Source organism: Stylophora pistillata, chromosome 10 (assembly GCF_964205215.1).
Source record: "Stylophora pistillata chromosome 10, jaStyPist1.2, whole genome shotgun sequence".
Classification (NCBI taxonomy): Eukaryota; Metazoa; Cnidaria; class Anthozoa; order Scleractinia; family Pocilloporidae; genus Stylophora; species Stylophora pistillata.
This window is the reverse complement of record NC_142528.1, coordinates 8729543-8751467: the sequence shown is the minus strand read 5'-3', so window position 1 is coordinate 8751467 and position 21925 is coordinate 8729543. Positions and strand designations below refer to the sequence as shown.

Genomic DNA, 21925 nt, shown 5'->3' with positions numbered 1-21925 from the left:
CCCCGATCTACCCTTGTTTAGCTATGTCCTACCACGTTCACCCTCATCTATCCTAGTTAACCCATGTTCTACTACGTTTACCCCCATATACCATAGGTAACCCATATTGTACCACGTTCACCCTCATCTACCCTAGTTCACCCATGTTCTACCACGTTTACCCCCATCTACCATTGTTTAGCCATGTTCTATCACGTTTACCCCCATCTACCCTGGTTTACCCATGTTCTATCACGTTCACCCTCATCTACCCTAGGTAACCCATCTTCTATCACGTTCACCCTTATCTACCGTAGTTGACCCACGTTCTACCACGTTTACCCCCATCTACCCTTGTTTAGCCATGTTCTACCACGTTCACCCCCATCTACCATAGTTAACCCATGTTCTACTACGTTCACCCTCATCAAGCCTAGTTAACCCATGTTCTACCACGTTCACCCTCATCTACCCTAGTTAACCCACGTTCTACCACGTTTACCCCCATCTACCCTTGTTTAGCCATGTTCTGCCACGTTCACGCTCATGTAGCCTAGTTAACTTATGTTCTATTACGTTTACCCCCATCTACCCCTGTTTAGCCATGTTCTACCACGTTCACCCTCATCTACCCTAGCTAACCCATGTTCTACCACGTTTACCCCCATCTACCCTAGTTAACCCGTGTTCTACCACATTCACCCTCATCTACCCTAGTTAACCCATGTTCTACCACGTTTACCCCCATCTACCCTTGTTTAGCCATGTTCTACCACGTTCACCCTCATCTACCCTAGTTAACCCATGTTCTACCACGTTTACCCCGATCTACCCTTGTTTAGCTATGTCCTACCACGTTCACCCTCATCTATCCTAGTTAACCCATGTTCTACCACGTTCACCCCCATCTACCATAGGTAACCCATGTTCTACCACGTTCACCGTCATCTACCCTACTTAACCCATGTTCTACCACATTTACCCTCATCTACCCTAGGTAACCCATGTTCTACCACGTTTACCCCCATCTACCCCTGTTTAGCCATGTTCTACCACGTTCACGCTCATCTAGCCTAGTTAACTTATGTTCTATTACGTTTACCCCCATCTACCCCTGTTTAGCCATGTTCTACCACGTTCACCTTCATCTACCCTAGCTAACCCATGTTCTACCACGTTTACCCCCATCTACCCTAGTTAACCCATGTTCTACCACATTCACCCTCATCTACGCTAGTTAACCCATGTTCTACCACGTTTACCCCCATCTACCCTTGTTTAGCTATGTCCTACCACGTTCACCCTCATCTATCCTAGTTAACCTATGTTCTACCACGTTCACCCCCATCTACCATAGGTAACCCATGTTCTACCACGTTCACCGTCATCTACCCTACTTAACCCATGTTCTACCACATTTACCCTCATCTACCCAAGGTAACCCATGTTCTACCACGTTTACCCCCATCTACCCCTGTTTAGCCATGTTCTACCACGTTCACGCTCATCTAGCCTAGTTAACTTATGTTCTATTACGTTTACCCCCATCTACCCCTGTTTAGCCATGTTCTACCACGTTCACCCTCATCTACCCTAGCTAACCCATGTTCTACCACGTTTACCCCCATCTACCCTAGTTAACCCATGTTCTACCACATTCACCCTCATCTACCCTAGTTAACCCATGTTCTACCACATTTACCCCCATCTACCCTTGTTTAGCCATGTTCTACCACGTTCACCCTCATCTACCCTAGTTAACCCATGTTCTACCACGTTTACCCCGATCTACCCTTGTTTAGCTATGTCCTACCACGTTCACCCTCATCTATCCTAGTTAACCCATGTTCTACCACGTTCACCCCCATCTACCATAGGTAACCCATGTTCTACCACGTTCACCGTCATCTACCCTACTTAACCCATGTTCTACCACAATTACCCTCATCTACCCTAGGTAACCCATGTTCTACCACGTTTACCCCCATCTACCCCTGTTTAGCCATGGTCTACCACGTTTACCCTCATCTACCCTAGTTAACCCATGTTCTACCACGTTCACCCCCATCTACCCTTGTTTAGCCATGTTTTATCACGTTCATCCTCATCTACCCTAGTTAACCCATGTTCTACCACGTTCACCCCCATCTACCCTTGTTTAGCCATGTTCTACCCCGTTCACCCTTATCTACCCTGGTTAACCCACTTTCTACCACGTTTACCCCCATCTACCCTTGTTTAGCCATGTTCTGCCACGTTCACGCTCATCTAGCCTAGTTAACTTATGTTCTATTACGTTTACCCCCATCTACCCCTGTTTAGCCATGTTCTACCACGTTCACCCTCATCTACCCTAGCTAACCCATGTTCTACCACGTTTACCCCCATCTACCCTAGTTAACCCATGTTCTACCACATTCACCCTCATCTACCCTAGTTAACCCATGTTCTACCACGTTTACCCCCATCTACCCTTGTTTAGCCATGTTCTACCACGTTCACCCTCATCTACCCTAGTTAACCCATGTTCTACCACGTTTACCCCGATCTACCCTTGTTTAGCTATGTCCTACCACGTTCACCCTCATCTATCCTAGTTAACCTATGTTCTACCACGTTCACCCCCATCTACCATAGGTAACCCATGTTCTACCACGTTCACCGTCATCTACCCTACTTAACCCATGTTCTACCACATTTACCCTCATCTACCCTAGGTAACCCATGTTCTACCACGTTGACCCCCATCTACCCCTGTTTAGCCATGTTCTACCACGTTTACCCTCATCTACCCTAGTTAACCCATGTTCTACCACGTTCACCCCCATCTACCCTTGTTTAGCCATGTTTTATCACGTTCATCCTCATCTACCCTAGTTAACCCATGTTCTATTACGTTTACCCCCATCTACCCTTGTTTAGCCATGTTCTACCACGTTCACCCCCATCTACCATAGGTAACCCATGTTCTACCACGTTCACCCTCATCTACCCTAGTTAACCCATGTTCTACCACGTCCACCCTCATCTACCCTAGGTAACCCATGTTCTACCACGTTTACCCCCATATACCCTTTTTTAGCCATGTTCTACCACGTTTACCCTCATCTACCCTAGTTAACCCATGTTCTACCACGTTTACCCCCATCTACCCTTGTTTAGCCATGTTCTATCACGTTCACCCTCATCTACCCTAGTTAACCCATGTTCTACCACGTTTACCCCGATCTACCCTTGTTTAGCTATGTCCTACCACGTTCACCCTCATCTACCCTAGTTAACCCATGTTCTACCACATTCACCCTCATCTACCCTAGTTAACCCATGTTCTACCACGTTTACCCCCATCTACCCTTGTTTAGCCATGTTCTACCACGTTCACCCTCATCTACCCTAGTTAACCCATGTTCTACCACGTTTACCCCGATCTACCCTTGTTTAGCTATGTCCTACCACGTTCACCCTCATCTAGCCAAGTTAACCCATGTTCTACCACGTTTACCCCTATCTACCCTAGTTAACCCATGTTCTACCACGTTCACCCTCATCTACCCTAGTTAACCCATGTTCTACCACGTTCACCCCCATCTACACTTTTTTAGCCATGTTCTATAACGTTCACCCTCATCTATCCTATTTAACCCATGTTCTACCACGTTCACCCTAATCTACCCTTGTTTAGCCATGTTCTATCACGTTGGCCCTCATCTACCCTAGGTAACCCATGTTCTACCACGTTCACCCTCATCTACACTAGTTAACCCATGTTCTACCACGTTCACCCCCATCTACCATAGGTAACCCATGTTCTGCCACGTTCACCCTCATCTAGCCTAGTTAACCCATGTTCTACCACGTTTACCCCCATCTACCCCTGTTTAGCCATGTTCTACCACGTTCACCTTCATCTAGCCTAGTTAACCCATGTTCTACCACGTTCACCCCTATCTACCCTTGTTTAGCCATGTTCTACCACGTTCACCCTCATCTACCCTAGTTAACCCATCTTCTACCACGTTTACCCCCATCTACCCTTGTTTAGCTATGTTCTATCACGTTCACCCTCATCTCCCCTAGTTAACCCATGTTCTACCACGTTTACCCTCATCTATCCTAGTTAACCCATTTTCTACCAGGTTTACCCCCATCTACCCTTGTTTAGCCATGTTCTACCACCTTCACTCTCATCTACCCTAGTTAACCCATGTTCTACCACGTTCACCCCCATCTACCATAGTTAACCCCTGTTGTACCACCTTCACCCTCATCTACCCTAGTTAACCCATGTTCTACTACGTTTACCCCCATATACCATAGGTAACCCATGTTGTACCACGTTCAACCTCATCTACCCTAGTTCACCCATGTTCTACCACGTTTACCCCCATCTACCATTGTTTAGCCATGTTCTATCACGTTTACCCCCATCTACCCTGGTTTACCCATGTTCTATCACGTTCACCCTCATCTACCCTAGGTAACCCATGTTCTACCACGTTCACCCTTATCTACCGTAGTTGACCCACGTTCTACCACGTTTACCCCCATCTACCCTTGTTTAGCCATGTTCTACCACGTTCACCCCCATCTACCATAGTTAACCCATGTTCTACTACGTTCACCCTCATCAAGCCTAGTTAACCCATGTTCTACCACGTTCACCCTCATCTACCCTAGTTAACCCACGTTCTACCACGTTTACCCCCATCTACCCTTGTTTAGCCATGTTCTGCCACGTTCACGCTCATGTAGCCTAGTTAACTTATGTTCTATTACGTTTACCCCCATCTACCCCTGTTTAGCCATGTTCTACCACGTTCACCATCATCTACCCTAGCTAACCCATGTTCTACCACGTTTACCCCCATCTACCCTAGTTAACCCATGTTCTACCACATTCACCCTCATCTACCCTAGTTAACCCATGTTCTACCACGTTTACCCCCATCTACCCTTGTTTAGCCATGTTCTACCACGTTCACCCTCCTCTACCCTAGTTAACCCATGTTCTACCACGTTTACCCCGATCTACCCTTGTTTAGCTATGTCCTACCACGTTCACCCTCATCTACCCTAGTTAACCCATGTTCTACCACATTCACCCTCATCTACCCTAGTTAACCCATGTTCTACCACGTTTACCCCCATCTACCCTTGTTTAGCCATGTCCTACCACGTTCACCCTCATCTACCCTAGTTAACCCATGTTCTACCACGTTTACCCCGATCTACCCTTGTTTAGCTATGTCCTACCACGTTCACCCTCATCTAGCCAAGTTAACCCATGTTCTACCACGTTTACCCCCATCTACCCTAGTTAACCCATGTTCTACCACGTTCACCCTCATCTACCCTAGTTAACCCATGTTCTACCACGTTCACCCCCATCTACACTTGTTTAGCCATGTTCTATAACGTTCACCCTCATCTATCCTAGTTAACCCATGTTCTACCACGTTCACCCTCATCTACCCTTGTTTAGCCATGTTCTATCACGTTCGCCCTCATCTACCCTAGGTAACCCATGTTCTACCACGTTCACCCTCATCTACACTAGTTAACCCATGTTCTACCACGTTCACCCCCATCTACCATAGGTAACCCATGTTCTGCCACGTTCACCCTCATCTAGCCTAGTTAACCCATGTTCTACCACGTTTACCCCCATCTACCCCTGTTTAGCCATGTTCTACCACGTTCACCTTCATCTAGCCTAGTTAACCCATGTTCTACCACGTTCACCCCTATCTACCCTTGTTTAGCCATGTTCTACCACGTTCACCCTCATCTAGCCTAGTTAACCCATGTTCTACCACGTTTACCCCCATCTACCCTAGTTAACCCATGTTCTACCACGTTCACCCCCATCTACCCTAGTTAACCCATGTTCTACCACGTTCACCCCCATCTAACCTAGTTAACCCATGTTCTACCACGTTCACCCTGATCTACCCTAGATGACCCACGTTATACCACGTTTACCCCCATCTACCCTTGTTTAGACATGTTCTACCACGTTCACCCCCATCTACCATTGTTAACCCATGTTCTACCACGTTGACCCTCATCAAGCCTAGTTAACCCATGTTCTACCACGTTCACCTTCATCTACCCTAGTTGACCCACATTCTACCACGTTTACCCCCATCTACCGTTGTTTAGCCATGTTCTGCCACGTTCACCCTCATCTTGCCTAGTTAACTCATGTTCTACCACGTTCACCCTCATCTACCCTAGTTAACCCATGTTCTACCACGTTTACCCCCATCTACCCTTGTTTAGCCATGTTCTACCACCTTCACTCTCATCTACCCTAGTTAACCCATGTTCTACCACGTTCACCCCCATCTACCATAGGTAACCCCTGTTCGACCACGTTCACCCTCATCTACCCTAGTTAACCCATGTTCTACTACGTTTACCCCCATATACCATAGGTAACCCATGTTGTACCACGTTCACCCTCATCTACCCTAGTTAACCCATGTTCTACCACGTTTACCCCCATATACCCTTGATTAGCCATGTTCTACCACGTTCACCCTCATCTATCCTAGTTAACCCATGTTCTACCACGTCTACCCCCATCTACCCTTGTTTAGCCATGTTCTACCACGTTTACCCCCATATACCCTTGATTAGCCATGTTCTACCACGTTCACCCTCATCTATCCTAGTTAACCCATGTTCTACCACGTCTACCCCCATCTACCCTTGTTTAGCCATGTTCTACCACTTTCACCCTCATCTATCCTAGTTAACCCATGTTCTACCACGTTCACCCCCATCTACCATAGGTAACCCATGTTCTACCACGTTTACCCTCATCTAGCGTAGTTAACCCATGTTCTACCACTTTCACCCCCATCTACCATAGGTAACCCATGTTCTACCACGTTCACCCTCATCTAGCGTAGTTAACCCATGTTCTACCACGTTCACCCCCATCTACCATAGGTAACCCATGTTCTACCACGTTCACCCTCATCTAGCCTAGTTAACCCATGCTCTCCCACGTTTACCCCAATCTACCCTAGTTAACCCATGTTCTACCACGTTCACCCTCATCTACCCTAGGTAACCCCTGTTCTACCCCTTTCACCATCATCTACCCTAGTTAACCCATGTTCTACCACGTTTACCCCCATCTACCCTTTTTTAGCCATGTTCTACAACGTTCGCCCTCATCTACCCTTGTCTTTCTTGCAGCCGTTTTTAGGATGTTTACTCGACCCTCCTCTCCAGCAACGGCTGCTCACGGAGAGACATTCCTTTTCCTAAGTAAACCTTTTTTAACCAGGTTGTATCCTCCTTTACACATGTTAATTAGAAGGTGGAAGGGAGTGAAGATATGTTTAACATAATTTTTAAAGATGCTTGTCCCTACGTTAATACATCTAGTTACAAACACTGCTCACAACAAAGTTAAACATGTTCAAATGCATTTTTAATAAAATAATTACTGCAGATAGGAGTTGCTTATTGCTCTCATCTTCAAGAGGAAAATAAAGGAAACTTTATTCACTGAGGAGAACGGAGGCGATTTATGTTATCAGTAATGAATCTAATCTCTATATAATCAAAATCTAAAGAATCCAACTGAACTGCCTTATTCTCTAAACAAAAGCATGGAGGTTTAATTTACCTAACGAGAACTAGTTACTCTTGCAACATCTATAACAACGAAAAATTCGAGTAGTGCACTAATCATGTTGCTCTGGATTGAGACGAGCGCACACTACATCTCTTTTTTTTTGCATGTGCGCCAACTTGGCAGTTATCTGCGCAGCTGTTTTTGATAACAGATGAACGGGCTTTTGCCCTGATGATTTTGACCTAATTACAAAATTGTATAGCGATGAAATGTTTTCCGGAGATGGTTCAACATCTGTTATATTTATAACTTTTATTACGCTTGCTACTAAAACTGACTCATAATTTGTCCACGGTGCGCGTGTTTGCGGCGTTCCGGTCGATGATAGGAACTCTGATCCTTTCAGCCTTTTATGGATTCCGGGTGATCTTTTTCTCTTCACCCCTGACGGCTTTGAGGTAGGGCGCGAACTGGCACCGTACACATTTTTGCAACCGACACAGTAGCACGAAGGGGAGCACCCCTTTCCATTTCTCAGGCAAGGGCACTTGGACTTTATTTCTCCATCCCTGCAGGCTGCGAATGTTTTGGCATCTTCCCTCTTCTTTGCCATACTTTCTCCACATCTACAGCTCAGGTGTCTGTATGGCATTGTACCAGCTGAATCTTCCCCTTCGTTTCTTACATCCTGGTTCAAATTGCCACAGTTTTTGCACCTGCACTTTCTGGTACACGATATCCCTTTCCGCACACAAGGGCAAACCTTGCGTGTGGCAGAAAGGCACGACGATTTGCTTCCTCTTGCCATATTTTTACCACAAGAACAGCCTTTAGAATTATCTTCTACTGATATTTCAGAATCTGCAAGATACAGAAATTATATTTTGCCATAAATGAGTTTTAGAGCAGTTGGATCAGCGTCTATTCTTAATATAGTTTGGTTACTTGCAGGGTAGAAAGTTTCGTGTACCTGGTTGCTCATGTGTACCTGGGTGCACAGAAGATGACATCAAAGCAAGGTTAGATAAAGCAAGGGCCGCGTACAAAAAACATGTAAACGCTAAATTTTAAATGCATCATCTAGTGTAAACGTTAACCTAGAACCACACCTCTATTTGGAATTGAATCTCTCACACCATTTTTTACCAGCAGCTCAGTGTACTCACCTTGTTTGATTGTAGCATCGTAATGTCCGCAAGCCGTTGCATCAAATGCTAGGTATAGTGGGGATGTCGCTATAAAACAATCTGGTACAAGACTTGTATAGGGAAAAGACGCCAATGATGTTATAACAACCACTGAGATTTGAAGTAGGTCCGCACAAACTCTCACAACAAGGTCGCCGAGATTGCCGCTAAACGTCCCACGCTCTCTAAAGAGTTCCGTTTCCTCGTTCAATGTAGAGGGGTCCACCCCTGCGATCAATTGATAACTTTCATTACTTTGTAGTTTATCCACAAAGAGTTGTCTCAATATATATGCATCTTCCTCTTCGCAGCCTCCTTGTAAACCCAAATCTTCGAGGTGCGACGTAACAGCAGGATTCTTGTTAATTAATTCTGGGAGTCTTCGCAATTGCCTTGCAATGCTGGTGAAAACACAGTCACCATCTCCGGAAACGGGATCAACTTTAAGTCTGAACGAGGCCAGATTTCTTGAAAGATTTAAGCGCTGATTATTTGAATTCCTAAAAGATATCACTCCAAGACTTCTTCCATGGACTTCAGTTAGAAACAGAAACGTTAATAATAAAAACTTGCATTACTTTACTTTGTAACTTTACTTAGTCGTGATACCAGGGGCGTTTCTCTCTTGGGTAAATAAATTGCATAAATGCTCGAAGTGGGAGTTTTGTTATCGTTAAGAACCCCGTCACCATTCCCGAGGTTTCTTATCTAAACTTTTGCGAAAAGAACTTTAGTTAGGCATCTTTTCCCCGGAAAAAAAAATTAATCAATGCTTTTGTAAGTGCGTAATCAATCGAATATCTAGTCCCTTATAATGTCCATCCAAACCTGAAACGTATTACAATCAAGTCAAATTTTTACTCCAAGAACTTTTTACAAGATAAAATGATAAACGAGCGATGTTACGCTGAAGAGAAAGAGGCAACGGAGATGTACAGGGTGAAAAAGACAGCATTAAGTCTATGGGAACAGTATGAATAAAGTACAGCTTTAGAAGGGTTGCTCATGGCTTTTATCTCCTTCCATTCAGAGGAAAATAAAAGAAAATGTAAAGGGATTTTCAATCTACTTTGGAAGCGCTACTTAACGCTTCTTTTCCCAATTTTCAAAAGTTTAACTGGTGCGAAGGGGTCATTCTTAAGGTTCTAAATGAGCCGAACGCAGGAGATATAGGTATCGTAGCGGAAAAATCAATCGAGCAGTGCACTTATTATATAAGCCCGAATTGAGACGAGCAAACACTGAATTTTTTTTTGGTTTGCGCGCCAACTTGGTAGCTATCTGTGCAGCTTATCCAGATGAAAGATTAAAGGGCTTTTGGCATGAGGCTTTTGAACTAATTACAAAAGTTTATAATAAGGAAATTTATTACAAGACTCGGGCAGTCAGATGGCCAATAAATAATATCAAACAATCAAAATGCTCTATTGCCGGTAACTATTGTCTCAGTATTGGAAGGGCATTTTCCCGAATGGTACCGAATGATACCGCACTTGTGTCCCTTCGAACTTCAGTCATATAATAAATCTCTTATTAACCAAGCTTGCCCGGGAACGTACTGGAAGAATATCGGTCCTCGGTCTATTTTGTACGGACCTCGCTGCGCTCGGTCCGTCCTCTCCAGACCTCGGGCCAACATTCTCCCAGTAGGGCCCTCGCGCTTGGTTAATAAGATATCTGTTTTCAGCAGATAACTCAAAATCAGTTAGATTTCTAACTTTGATTAAACTTGTAAAAAGCAACGAATAAAAATTTGTCACAAGGGTAGATGGGGGTAAACGTGGTAGAACATGGGTTAACTAGGCTAGATGAGGGTGAACGTGGTAGAACATGGGTTGCCTATGGTAGATGGGGGTAAACGTGGTAGAACTTGGGTTAACTAGGCTAGATGAGGGTGAACGTGGTAGAACATGGGTTACCTATGGTAGATGGGGGTGAACGTGATAGAACTTGGGTTAACTAGGATAGATGAGGGTGAACGTGGTAGAACATGGCTAAACACGGGTAGATGGGGGTAAACGTGATAGAACATGGGTTAACTAGGGTAGATGAGGGTGAACGTGGTAGAACATGGCTAAACAGGGGTAGATTAGGGTGAACGTGATAGAACATGGGTTAACTAGGCTAGATGAGGGTGAACGTGATAGAACATGGCTAAACAAGGGTAAATGGGGGTAAACGTGGTAGAACGTGGGTTAACTAGGGTAGATGAGGGTGAACGTGGTAGAACATGGGTTAACTAGGGTAGATTAGGGTGAACGTGATAGAACATGGCTAAACAAGGGTAGATGAGGGTAAACGTGGTAGAACATGGGTTAACTAGGATAGATGAGGGTGAACGTGGTAGAACATGGCTAAACAAGGGTAGATGGGGAGTAAACGTGGTAGAACGTGGGTTAACTAGGGTAGATGAGGGTGAACGTGGTAGAACACGAGTTAACCAGGGTAGATGGGGGTAAACGTGGTAGAACATGGGTTAACTAGGGTATATGAGGGTGAACGTGGTAGAACAGGGGTTACCTATGGTAGATGGAGGTGAACGTGGTAGAACATGGGTTAACTATGGTAGATGAGGGTGAACGTGGTAGAACATGGGTTAACTAGGGTAGATGAGGGTGAACGTGGTAGAACATGGGTTAACTAGGGTATATGAGGGTGAACGTGATAGAACATGGCTAAACAAGGGTAGATGAGGGTAAACGTGGTAGAACATGGGCTAACTAGGGTAGATTAGGGTGAACGTGATAGAACATGGCTAAACAAGGGTAGATTAGGGTTAACGTGATAGACCATGGCTAAACAAGGGTAAATGGGGGTAAACGTGGTAGAATGTGGGTTAACTAGGGGAGATGAGGGTGAACGTGGTAGAACATGGCTAAACAAGGGTAAATGGGGGTAAACGTGGTAAAACATGGGTTAACTAGGGTAGATGAGGGTGAACGTGGTAGAACATGGCTAAACAAGGGTAGATGGGGGTAAACGTGATAGAATATGGGTTAACTAGGGTAGATGAGGGTGAACGTGGTAGAACATGGCTAAACAAGGGTAGATGGGGGTAAACGTGGTAGAAAGTGGGTTAACTAGGGTAGATGAGGGTGAACGTGGTAGAACATGGCTAAACAAGCGTAGATGGGGGTAAACGTGGTAGAACGTGGGTTAATTAGAGTAGATGAGGGTGAACGTGGTAGAACATGGGTTAACTAGGCTAGATGAGGGTGAACGTGGTAGAACATGGGTTACCTATGATAGATGGGGGTGAACGTGATAGAACATGGGTTAACTAGGCTAGATGAGGGTGAACGTGGTAGAACATGGGTTACGTATGGTAGATGGGGGTGAACGTGATAGAACATGGGTTAACTAGGATAGATGAGGGTGAACATGGTAGAACATGGCTAAACAAGGGTAGATGGGGGTAAACGTGGTAGAACGTGGGTTAACTAGGATAGATGAGGGTGAACGTGGTAGAACATGGCTAAACAAGGGTAGATGGGGGTAAAGGTGGTAGAACATGGGTTAACTAGGGTATATGAGGGTGAACGTGGTATAACATGGCTAAACAAGGGTAGATGGGGGTAAACGTGGTAGAACGTGGGTTAACTAGGGTAGATGAGGGTGAACGTGGTAGAACATGGGTTACCTATGGTAGATGGGAGTGAACGTGATAGAACATGGGTTAACTAGGATAGATGAGGGTGAACGTGGTAGAACATGGCTAAACAAGGGTAGATGGGGGTAAACGTGGTAGAACATGGGTTAACTAGGGTAGATGAGGGTGAACGTGGTAGAACATGGCTAAACAAGGGTAGATGGGGGTAAACGTGGTAGAACATGGGTTAACTAGGGTAGATGAGGGTGAACGTGGTAGAACATGGGTGAACTCGGGTAGATTAGGGTGAACGTGATAGAACATGGCTAAACAAGGGTAGATGGGGGTAAACGTGGTAGAACTTGGGTTAACTAGGCTAGATGAGGGTGAACGTGGTAGAACATGGCTAAACAAGGGTAGATCGGGGTGAACGTGGTAGAACATGGGTTAACTAGGGTAGATGAGGGTGAACGTGATAGGACATGGCTAAAGAAGGGTAGATGGGGGTAAACGTGATAGAACATGGCTAAACAAGGGTAGATGGGGGTAAGCGTGGTAGAATATGGGTTAACTAGGGTAGATGAGGGTGAACGTGATAGAACATGGCTAATCAAGGGTAGATGGGGGTAAACGTGGTAGAACATGGGTTAACTAGGGTAGATGAGGGTGAACGTGGTAGAACATGGCTAAACAGGGGTAGATGGGGGTAAACGTGGTAGCACATGGGTTAACTAGGGTAGATGAGGGTGAACGTGGTAGAACATGGGTTAACTAGGGGAGATGAGGGTGAACGTGATAGAACATAGCTAAACAAGGGTAGATGGGGGTAGACGTGGTAGAACATGGGTTAACTAGGGCAGATGAGGGTGAATGTGATAGAACATGGCTAAACAAGGGTAGATGGTAGTAAACGTGGTAGAACATGGGTTAACTAGGGTAGATGAGGGTGAACGTGGTAGAACATGGCTAAACAGGGGTAGATGGGGGTAAACGTGGTAGAACATGGGTTAACTAGGGTAGATGAGGGTGAACGTGGTAGAACATGTCTAAACAAGTATAGATGGGGTTGATCGTGGTAGAACATGGGTTAACTAGGCTAGATGAGGGTGAACGTGATAGAACATGGCTAAACAAGGGTAGATGGGGTTGAACGTGGTAGAACATGGGTTAACTAGGGTAGATGAGGGTGAACGTGGTGGAACATGTCTAAACAAGGGTAGTACCCGTGTGTACCCTGTGTACCCTCACTGCGTTCGGTCTGTACTGGCGATCTCGGTGAAGATTCTCCCATACAGACCTACCACTGGTTTAATAAGAACTAAATAATTTCTTTACATCGCTAGCAGCGCCTGGGGGCAAGATAAAGCGAATCCTGTGTTCTGATTGGCTATCCAAGCGGGCAAGATGGGCCAGTCAGGTCCGCTCGGAATTACCCCCATTGATCCCGGCAGAAGATAGTCAAACTTAAGAAAACAAAAGCGAGTCTCGTGAGCTTGTTGCGCTACAAACACAGTTGGCTTTCTTTCCCGGCTCTCGAAGTAAACGAGTTATTCTTAATAATGCGAAATCAGCAGAGTGGAATAATAGTCATATCTTATCACTTGATAACAATGGAGTTTGGTTTCACGTGATACTAAATCAACCAATTAAATGCCGAAAGTGAAAGTGCAAGGCGGAAATCGACGTGAAATACGTTTAGCGAGGTGTTTCACTTGTTCATTTTCCTTTAAGTAATGCCTTCAGTTGTTATGAAGTGATTTCAGATCATCAGCACGGCGAACTATCACTCCAGACTGACGGTAACATAGCAACAAAGTTTTGGTAAGCCAACTCAAGTTAATTTTTGTGCTTCATAACTCCATGCCAGAGTTTACGGTCAAGACGCCCGAGAGTCATCTCAACCGAAGTCATGCCGAAACCTGAGTCATGTTGCCCGAGATTTTAGTCATGTCGCCCCAAATCGAGTCGCCCAAAGAAACAAATACGTAAAAGATCAGACTTACAAAAGTCTGAGAAATTTTTATCTCTCAAGTGCTCGTTGTTTCTGACAACACCCTAAAGATTTAAAAAGCGTTCTTCGTTTCTAACAACAGAGGGAAGCGTTGTTTGTCTGGTATGTGATCGTTTCGTACTCACCGACATTTGGTACGCTTAAGAAACTTCGTCTTGGTTTCTGACAATAACTTTAAGACTACGATGACATAGAAATCGATCGTATGGTCAGAATTAAAAAACAAAATGGTTCGAGTAACGATTCTAAGAGCGCTGTTCGTTTCTAACAACAAAATGAGGCGTAGCTTATTTAGCATGTACTCGTTTCGTGCTTACGGACGTTTTGTGAGCTTGAGACACTTTATCCTAGTCTCTTTCAACAGAAGAAACAACAAAGTTGAGAAACCTTTATCGCTAAAGGGCTCAGCTCTTCGTTTCTGACAACACCGTGAAGATTCAAAAACATTGTTCGTTTCTAAGAGGGACCTCAAGCAAACAACGACAAAGGTCACAAATAGACGAAACAGAACTTTATTTGTCTGTTACTTTTTACTACGAGGCAATCAACATCTGTTTACTGGGGTTTCATCATCAATGGCCGGGTACCAATCAACCAGCGGGTCGAGAAAGTACTGATTCCCACTGCGTATGAATCGGCAGAGGACGTCTGTGCCCTGCATTTTGTTGTTACAGAAAGAACAATACTTTCCTTTGTTGCTGGACGCTTTCCTTTGTTGCTCTAAAACAAAGAACACTTTAAGAATCATTACTCAAACATATTTCAGTTCTGATCACATGATCGATGGTGTTGTTAGAAACTAATATTAAGTTCCTGGGTTTTCTTTGTGTCTCTTTGCTAATCAGGAGGAAGAAATTTTTCCCTGGATATTTTTGGTCAATTAAATTTTACGTGATCAGAAAGGCACCTTTGCACTGTACCATTGCACTGTACCATAATATGCCAGCAAAAGTAATTTGCAGTTGCCACATACAGGGCGTAAAATTGCGCCTAATACAAGCGCCAATGAGACTAAATTTTTCACTTTGGCGATCAAATCCTGAAAATTAGTCGACAAATTGGCGACTAGAATTTCTAATCACACCTTAACTAGAGATTTAGTGATTGTTGAAGATTTGTAAAGATAAATCTGCAGCAAAGTTCCTCGTTAAGCTCGTTTCCAAAACGCAGCACATGCACGATGTCGAACGTAAATCTATCGTCACTACACGCCATATTGGATTTAGGTAACTTATAAGGTTGTATATGATCCATTCTAGTGTCCTCTTAGTAGCTCGTGCGAATTAGCGGGCTCATTTTTGATGTTTGCGTGACTGTTATCACTGATATGATAATCTATCTTGTACAGTGACAGGTTAAAATTTTTTTTGTGTGTGTGTGTCATAATGGCCACCAACTTTTTGGAATTGGCTACCACTTTAAAATATTTAGGAGCCAAGTGGCTACTGGAAAAAAAAGTTAATTTTACGCCATGATATAACATGGTAGTCTCCTGATAGTAATTCAACAATTTTTTTGTGATTAACTGATAAAAGTAATTAATATTCATTAATATCCTTAATTCACAATCCCACCAACCTTCTAATGAGTTCATCAATCTTATGGTAGCTAATCATTTGAATATATCAACAAAGTTGAAATCATGGTAAATTGGCCACCGTTACGATTATAAAAGCTGACCTTTTGAGCGTTAGCCCTTCGTCAGAGCGAATAGAGGAATAGTGGCTTGTGTGTGCTTTTAAAGGCAGAAAATGGAGCTACATTATTGGTGGTAACATGGCAACGAGAAAAACAAGAATAAACTAGTGGAATGAAAAGCATTCGTTGATACCTGTGGGAATTTTTCCTCCCCCAATGACTCCTATGACACATTCTCTAGTCTTCTTATTTCAGCATAACACAGGTCACTTCCACTTAAACCTGTATTCCCTCAATCCGGGCGTTCTTCTAAACCATGGTTTTCAAAGGTCTCTTTGTATCCTGTAACAGGAAGAACTATCTTTAGAAACAATTCCCACAGGTATCAACGAACGCTTTTCATTCCACTAATTTACTCGTGCTTTTCTCATTGCCATGTTCCCACCAATAACATAGCTCCATTTTCTACCTTTAAAAGCACATACAACCCACAAGGGCTAATGCTCGAAACGCCAGCTTTTATAATCGTAACGGTGGCCAATTTACCATTTTAACTTTGTTGATATATTCAAATTATTTCTTTACCCCCACCGACGCAGCCCCAAACAGTTTCTTTAGAAACTATCAGCCTTTATTCATTATGGTATCTAATAGTCTACATCCTTTGATTCCTAAGCCAACTCGCATAACTTCCACAAATGCAACTCTGATTGATATTATATTCACAAATAATCTCGAACACTGTATGAATAGTGGCATTCTCTACTCTGATTCATCTGATCATCTCCTAATTTTCCAAGTCCCTCATCTAAAATTAGATGCTGAAACACCTTCCAGAAAGAGATTGACACGCCTCATTAACTCTGCAACAGTTGCAGCATTCAGGTCTAAATTGGAAACCACTGCTTGGTTTGTTATCTATAACTCTGTCTCCCCCAATGACTCCTATGACACATTCTCTAGTCTTCTTATTTCAGCATATCATAGGTCATTTCTACTTAAACCTGTATTCCCTGACTCCGGGCGTTCTTCTAAACCCTGGTTTTCAAAAGGTCTCTTTGTATCCTGTAACAGGAAGAACTCTCTCTATAAACAATTCCAAACAAACCCTACTGAATCAAACAAAACTAGATATAACAAGTATCGAAATAAGTACAATTTTCTCATTAGAATTGCTAGGAAAAATATTTTCATGGCAAACTAGTCTCAGTTAGCTCAGACCTGAGGAAGACTTGGTCAGTTATTAAGCAGATTATTTCTAAAAAGAAATCCGAGCAACATTTTTGTAATAATTTAATGAAAGACAGTACCGTTGTATGTTCAGACCCTTCACGTATTGCTAGTAACTTTAATAATTTCTTCGCTAACATTAAGGACCCTCTCTGGCCAGTAAAGTTCCACCTACTCAATTTTCTGAAAAAGATTTCCTTGTTGGTCACTGTGCTGACTGTTTCTTTCTAAAATTAATCCCACTTCTCCTGATGAGGTGGCCTCTACTGTTCATTGTCTAAAAAATAGCAAATGTGAGGGTGTGGATGGTCTTTCTATGTCTCCCATCAAAGAAACAATTGATTTACTTGCTGCTCCTTTATCTCATCATGATTTACAATCTATCGTTTGAACATGGTGTCTTTCCTGATAAGCTCAAAATCGCAAAGATTATCCCAGTTTTTAAAAGGGACGACCCTTCTTTGTTCTCTACCTATCGGCCTATTTCTATTCTCCCCTGTCTTTCTAAGGTCCTCAAGAAACCTTTTTACCTCAGGTTATCAGAATTCCTCACAAAGTTTGATATCCTCAATCATCACCAGTATGAATTCAGACCACATGACTCTACTGCTATGGCCATCTCAGAACTTGTCAATAATATTTATGAAGGTTTTGAAAACAACCAGTACACTGTTGGAGTCTTCATTGATCATAAGAAAGCATTTGATACGATGATCAATCATGAAATACTTCTGGATAAACTAACCTTTTATGGCATTAGAGGTATTCCATTAACCTGGACGACTAGCTATTTGTCCCACAGACAGCAGTGCAGTTGTGGTCCATGACCATACATCTTCATATAATCCGGTCATTTGTGGGGTTCCCCAGGGTTCCGTTCTTGCACTTTTACTTTTTCTTTTATATATTAATGATCTTTTTCATGTCTCCAACCTCTTGTCTATCATTCTCTTTGCTGATGATAACAAACTCACTGTTCATTCTGCCAAGTCTAAATTCATCATTTTTCACCCAAGAAGTCAACAAATTAACTCCTCAGATATAAACATATTTATAAATAATTCTCTCATCACGCGTGTGCGGGAAGACAAATTTCTCGGGATTATCATTCACAAAAATTTATCTTGGAAATCGCATATCTCCGCTGTCTGTGATCAAGTCTCTAAAGTAATAGGAGTCTTGTGAAAGTCAAGGTGATACTTACCTTTGAATACTTTGAAAACCTTATATAATTCTCTTTTCTTACCTTATATAAATTATGGCAGTTTAATATGGGCATCACTTATGCTTCTTACCTTAAACCCCTTTATGTACTTCAAAAGAAAGCCGTTCGTATACTATTACTTTTTCTCCTGCGCGCACATCCTCTAAACCCCTTTTTTCTAAGCATAATATTCTTTCACTTTATTCTATTGATAAATTCCATGTTGCCTGTTTAGTATTCTCACATTTTAATAACCTTTTACCTGCTCCTGTTTCCTCGATGCTTCATTTTAATTCTGAATATCACAATTATTTGACTTGTTCGCGTTTTAACCTGCATAAAACCTGTCATTAGTATCAATTTGCTATCAGTTGGCAAGCTCCTATTATTTGGAATGATATTCCGTTATCTGTGCGCAATAATCTCACAGTAAGCAACTATTAAAAAAACTTAAGGGTTATTAAGACTGTATTTTTCTCTTTGTAGTTAATTAGCCTACGCATAATCTGCACACCTTATGGAACTATATTAGGTGTATTAATTTGTATTTGTTAGTGGGGTTTATAGGAATTTATTATTAGTCATTTAAATATTTAAACTAGTTGCCAAGTATTGTATCTCAATTCTAAGTTTTCTGACTGACCTTTTCTTTCTTCGTTTAAGTGTATTGTAATTACTTTAGTTAAAGCTTTCTTCTACTCTTGTAAATTCTTCACGTCTTTAGCTGACCTTAGGTCATTTAAGCCTCCGGCTTTGGCTGTTCTTGTGTATTTTTTCTTTCGATGTGTGAATAGCGTGAATAAACAAAATAACAAAATAAAAAAATTTTCTTTTGATGTTTATTTTAGCAACATCCTTGTCAGCATTGATCTGTAAGGTGCCTACGATGTCACTACAATTAGAGGTAGCGTATCGATTAACTGTTTTTGAAAACAACAGTTGCAACATTTCAATTGACAGTTAAATGCTGGGATGTTTTTATTCACTCTGGTGTCATTTCATTTTAAGGAAAATTTTAAAACACATTTTTATCTGTGTATCCCTGCCACACCTCACACTTAATTAAGGAGCAAATTACATGCCTCAGACTGGAAACTATAAGTTAATTATATGTTTTACTGGATGGGAGGTCTGTAGAGGAAAAACATTAATGGGAGAGTAAAAGAAGTTCACATTTCTTTAAGATTAAAAGATGATTCTATAAAGTCTTGCAGCAACCTTTCACTTAAGGGAGGGACAAGGTTTTGTAAAAACCTCACAGGATATTTGGAATTATTGGAGTTGTTTCAGATAGGTTCAGGACCCAATTTTTTTTTGCCACCCTGAGGACTTATTCACAATTTCCCACACGTTTTTAATTAAAAACATGGCAATGTGTGTATTGAGTCATGTATAAGTTTATTACGTTTATGAAGTTACTTGTGTTGCTTGGTATGTCTTCAATGACTGTTATACTTTGCATCCTTTTCTATTTTTATTTTTGGATGATCAAAGCTGAGGAAATTTTGTACAACTTTCACTTATAAGTTTATTAAGTTTGTGAAGTTACCAAATGAATTGAATATTAAGAAGTGTCTTTCATAAGTAAAATAATTCATAAAATGAAGTTTTTTTATTCAATACATAATTGAATTTCCAAAATCACCAAATCTTGTGCTTACAGAAGGACCCTGGGGAAAGAAAACTGAGAGTCACCCTGTTGAGTGCTGAATGGAAAACTTCAAGGAATGGAGACTTAACAACCATCAACAGAGAGCTAGCAATACAGATGGCTAAACATCCCAATGTGGAAGTCAGTGTCTTCTTACCTCAATGCAGTGAAGAGGACAAGAAAAGTGCTGATAGTAAATACAATGTCAAACTAATTGAGGCTGTTGAAGTGTTTGGTCGGGAACCAGTTGATTGGTTAGCCTCTGTACCTGATGGCCATGTAATGGATTGTGTTGTAGGGCATGGAGTAGCTCTTGGTTGGCAAATTCAACTCATAAAGAAAAATCCAAATTACAGTCATTGCAAATGGATTCAAGTTGTCCATTCTGCCCCTGAAGAAATTGGAATGTACAAAAACATTTCTAAAGGTCAACAAATGCAGAAAGCAGAAATAGAACTATGTAAAAAGGCTGATCAAGTTGTAACGATTGGCCCTAAGCTAACTAAAGCATATGAGCGCCAACTCAAAAAACAAGATGTTTTCAACCTGACCCCAAGCATTTTCAGTGAATTTTCAGATGTGCAGCAAGCAAGCAATGAAAGAATAACATTTTGTGTCTTGGTAACTGAGAGTGGTGATAATGAAGATTTTGATGCTAAAGGATACGAAATTGCAGCAAAAGCTATTGCTAACCTACAGGATAACTCTTACCAACTCAAGTTTGCTTCCAAACAGAGAGGAAAAGAAGATGAAATAGTAGAAAAGTTACTTCAGTGTGGTATTGGTCGTAATCAGCTAATTGTCTGCAGCTTTGATGAAAACAGGGAAACATTAGCCAACTTATTCTGTGAGGCAGATATTGCTCTATTGCCATCAAGAAGCGAGGGATTTGGTTTGAGTGCTCTTCAGGCCATATCTGCTGGTCTTCCATTACTTGTCAGTGAAAACTCAGGAATAGCAGAAGCCCTACGTAGGGTGGCTAATGGGTCACAGTGTATAGTAAAAGATTCAGAGCATCCTGAAAAGTGGGCCAGAGCAATAAAAGCTGTGCGTGACAAAGCCAGGAATGTACGCCTTGCAGAGGCAAAGGATCTTTGTGCTAACTATCTCCAGGTGTACAGCTGGGAGGAACCTTGTCGTTTCCTTGTTGAGAAGATGAATGAACTTGTATTTGGTAAGTCTTCTCATTTTGTGCACTAGAGTGGCAGAAGTTTTCTCTAAATTTTGTGTATTTTTAAAACAACTACCAGTATTCACCAAAGTGAAGGTGGCAATTAGAGGTGAATATTTACAGTTCTAGCCACCAACACTGACTGATACCAAAGTGAGTAGTTGTTTTAGTATATATATTAAGAAAGTGAGATACTATAGCACAAAAATATGATTGTAATTCATTTGCTCCGACCTACAACAGTTTCAATATTCTCGGACACAAATCCTGTGCAACTTGCTCAGAAGTGAATAAGGAAGGATATTTGAAGTTTGAGTAGCCAATCAGTGTGCCCTCAAAGCTATCCATTATATTAGTATATACTAGTGACAAAGGTCACATACTCAGTGTAAATATTTAAACACAAAGGTGCGCTATAAAAGGAGCCTTAGGTCCCACTGGACTATTTGTCAATCAACCGTCATGTGATGTAGAACTCTTAGAGTCAAGTCAGCTTGAGCTACAGCTACTCCAAAGCAGTGAACAGCGGGCCCATTCCTCAATTTTTTTCTGTCTTGATTACAATACAAGAATTTTTGAGATTTGTATTTCCTTTCTCCAATGGAAACTGTCTTATTTGTGGCAGTAAAATTTGAGATTGAAGTAGGTGGTTCACACGTTACCTCATTGCC

General features: G+C 42.2%; 2 protein-coding genes, 1 long non-coding RNA gene and 1 pseudogene across 3 annotated transcripts in view; 2 read left to right on the top strand and 2 right to left on the bottom strand.

The window, feature by feature from the left end:
• Positions 1-7297: 7297 nt before the first annotated feature.
• On the bottom strand, positions 7298-9715 carry LOC148721697 (uncharacterized). Its single transcript, XM_088736946.1, has 3 exons — positions 9667-9715; positions 8740-9294; positions 7298-8449 (listed from the first exon to the last, which is right to left on the bottom strand). The coding sequence occupies exons 1-3, from the start codon at positions 9713-9715 to the stop codon at positions 7683-7685; spliced, it is 1371 nt and encodes a 456-aa protein (XP_088593072.1). The 3' UTR covers positions 7298-7682.
• A 4116-nt stretch (positions 9716-13831) lies between these two features.
• The window catches only part of LOC111319398 (uncharacterized), a 75936-nt gene continuing 67842 nt past the window's right edge, over positions 13832-21925 (top strand). The window contains exons 1-3 of the mRNA XM_088736809.1: positions 13832-14170; positions 19281-19336; positions 20096-21257. Coding sequence (XP_088592935.1) covers positions 19319-19336; positions 20096-21257 — 1180 coding nt within the window. The 5' untranslated portion in view covers positions 13832-14170; positions 19281-19318. The remainder of the gene's footprint in view (positions 14171-19280; positions 19337-20095; positions 21258-21925) is intronic.
• On the bottom strand, positions 14857-15943 carry LOC148721696 (uncharacterized). The gene is made up of 2 exons (XR_015992759.1): positions 15445-15943; positions 14857-15080 (listed from the first exon to the last, which is right to left on the bottom strand). It is a non-coding gene; the product is annotated as an uncharacterized LOC148721696 (long non-coding RNA).
• On the top strand, positions 16193-19248 carry LOC148721695 (uncharacterized; annotated as a pseudogene).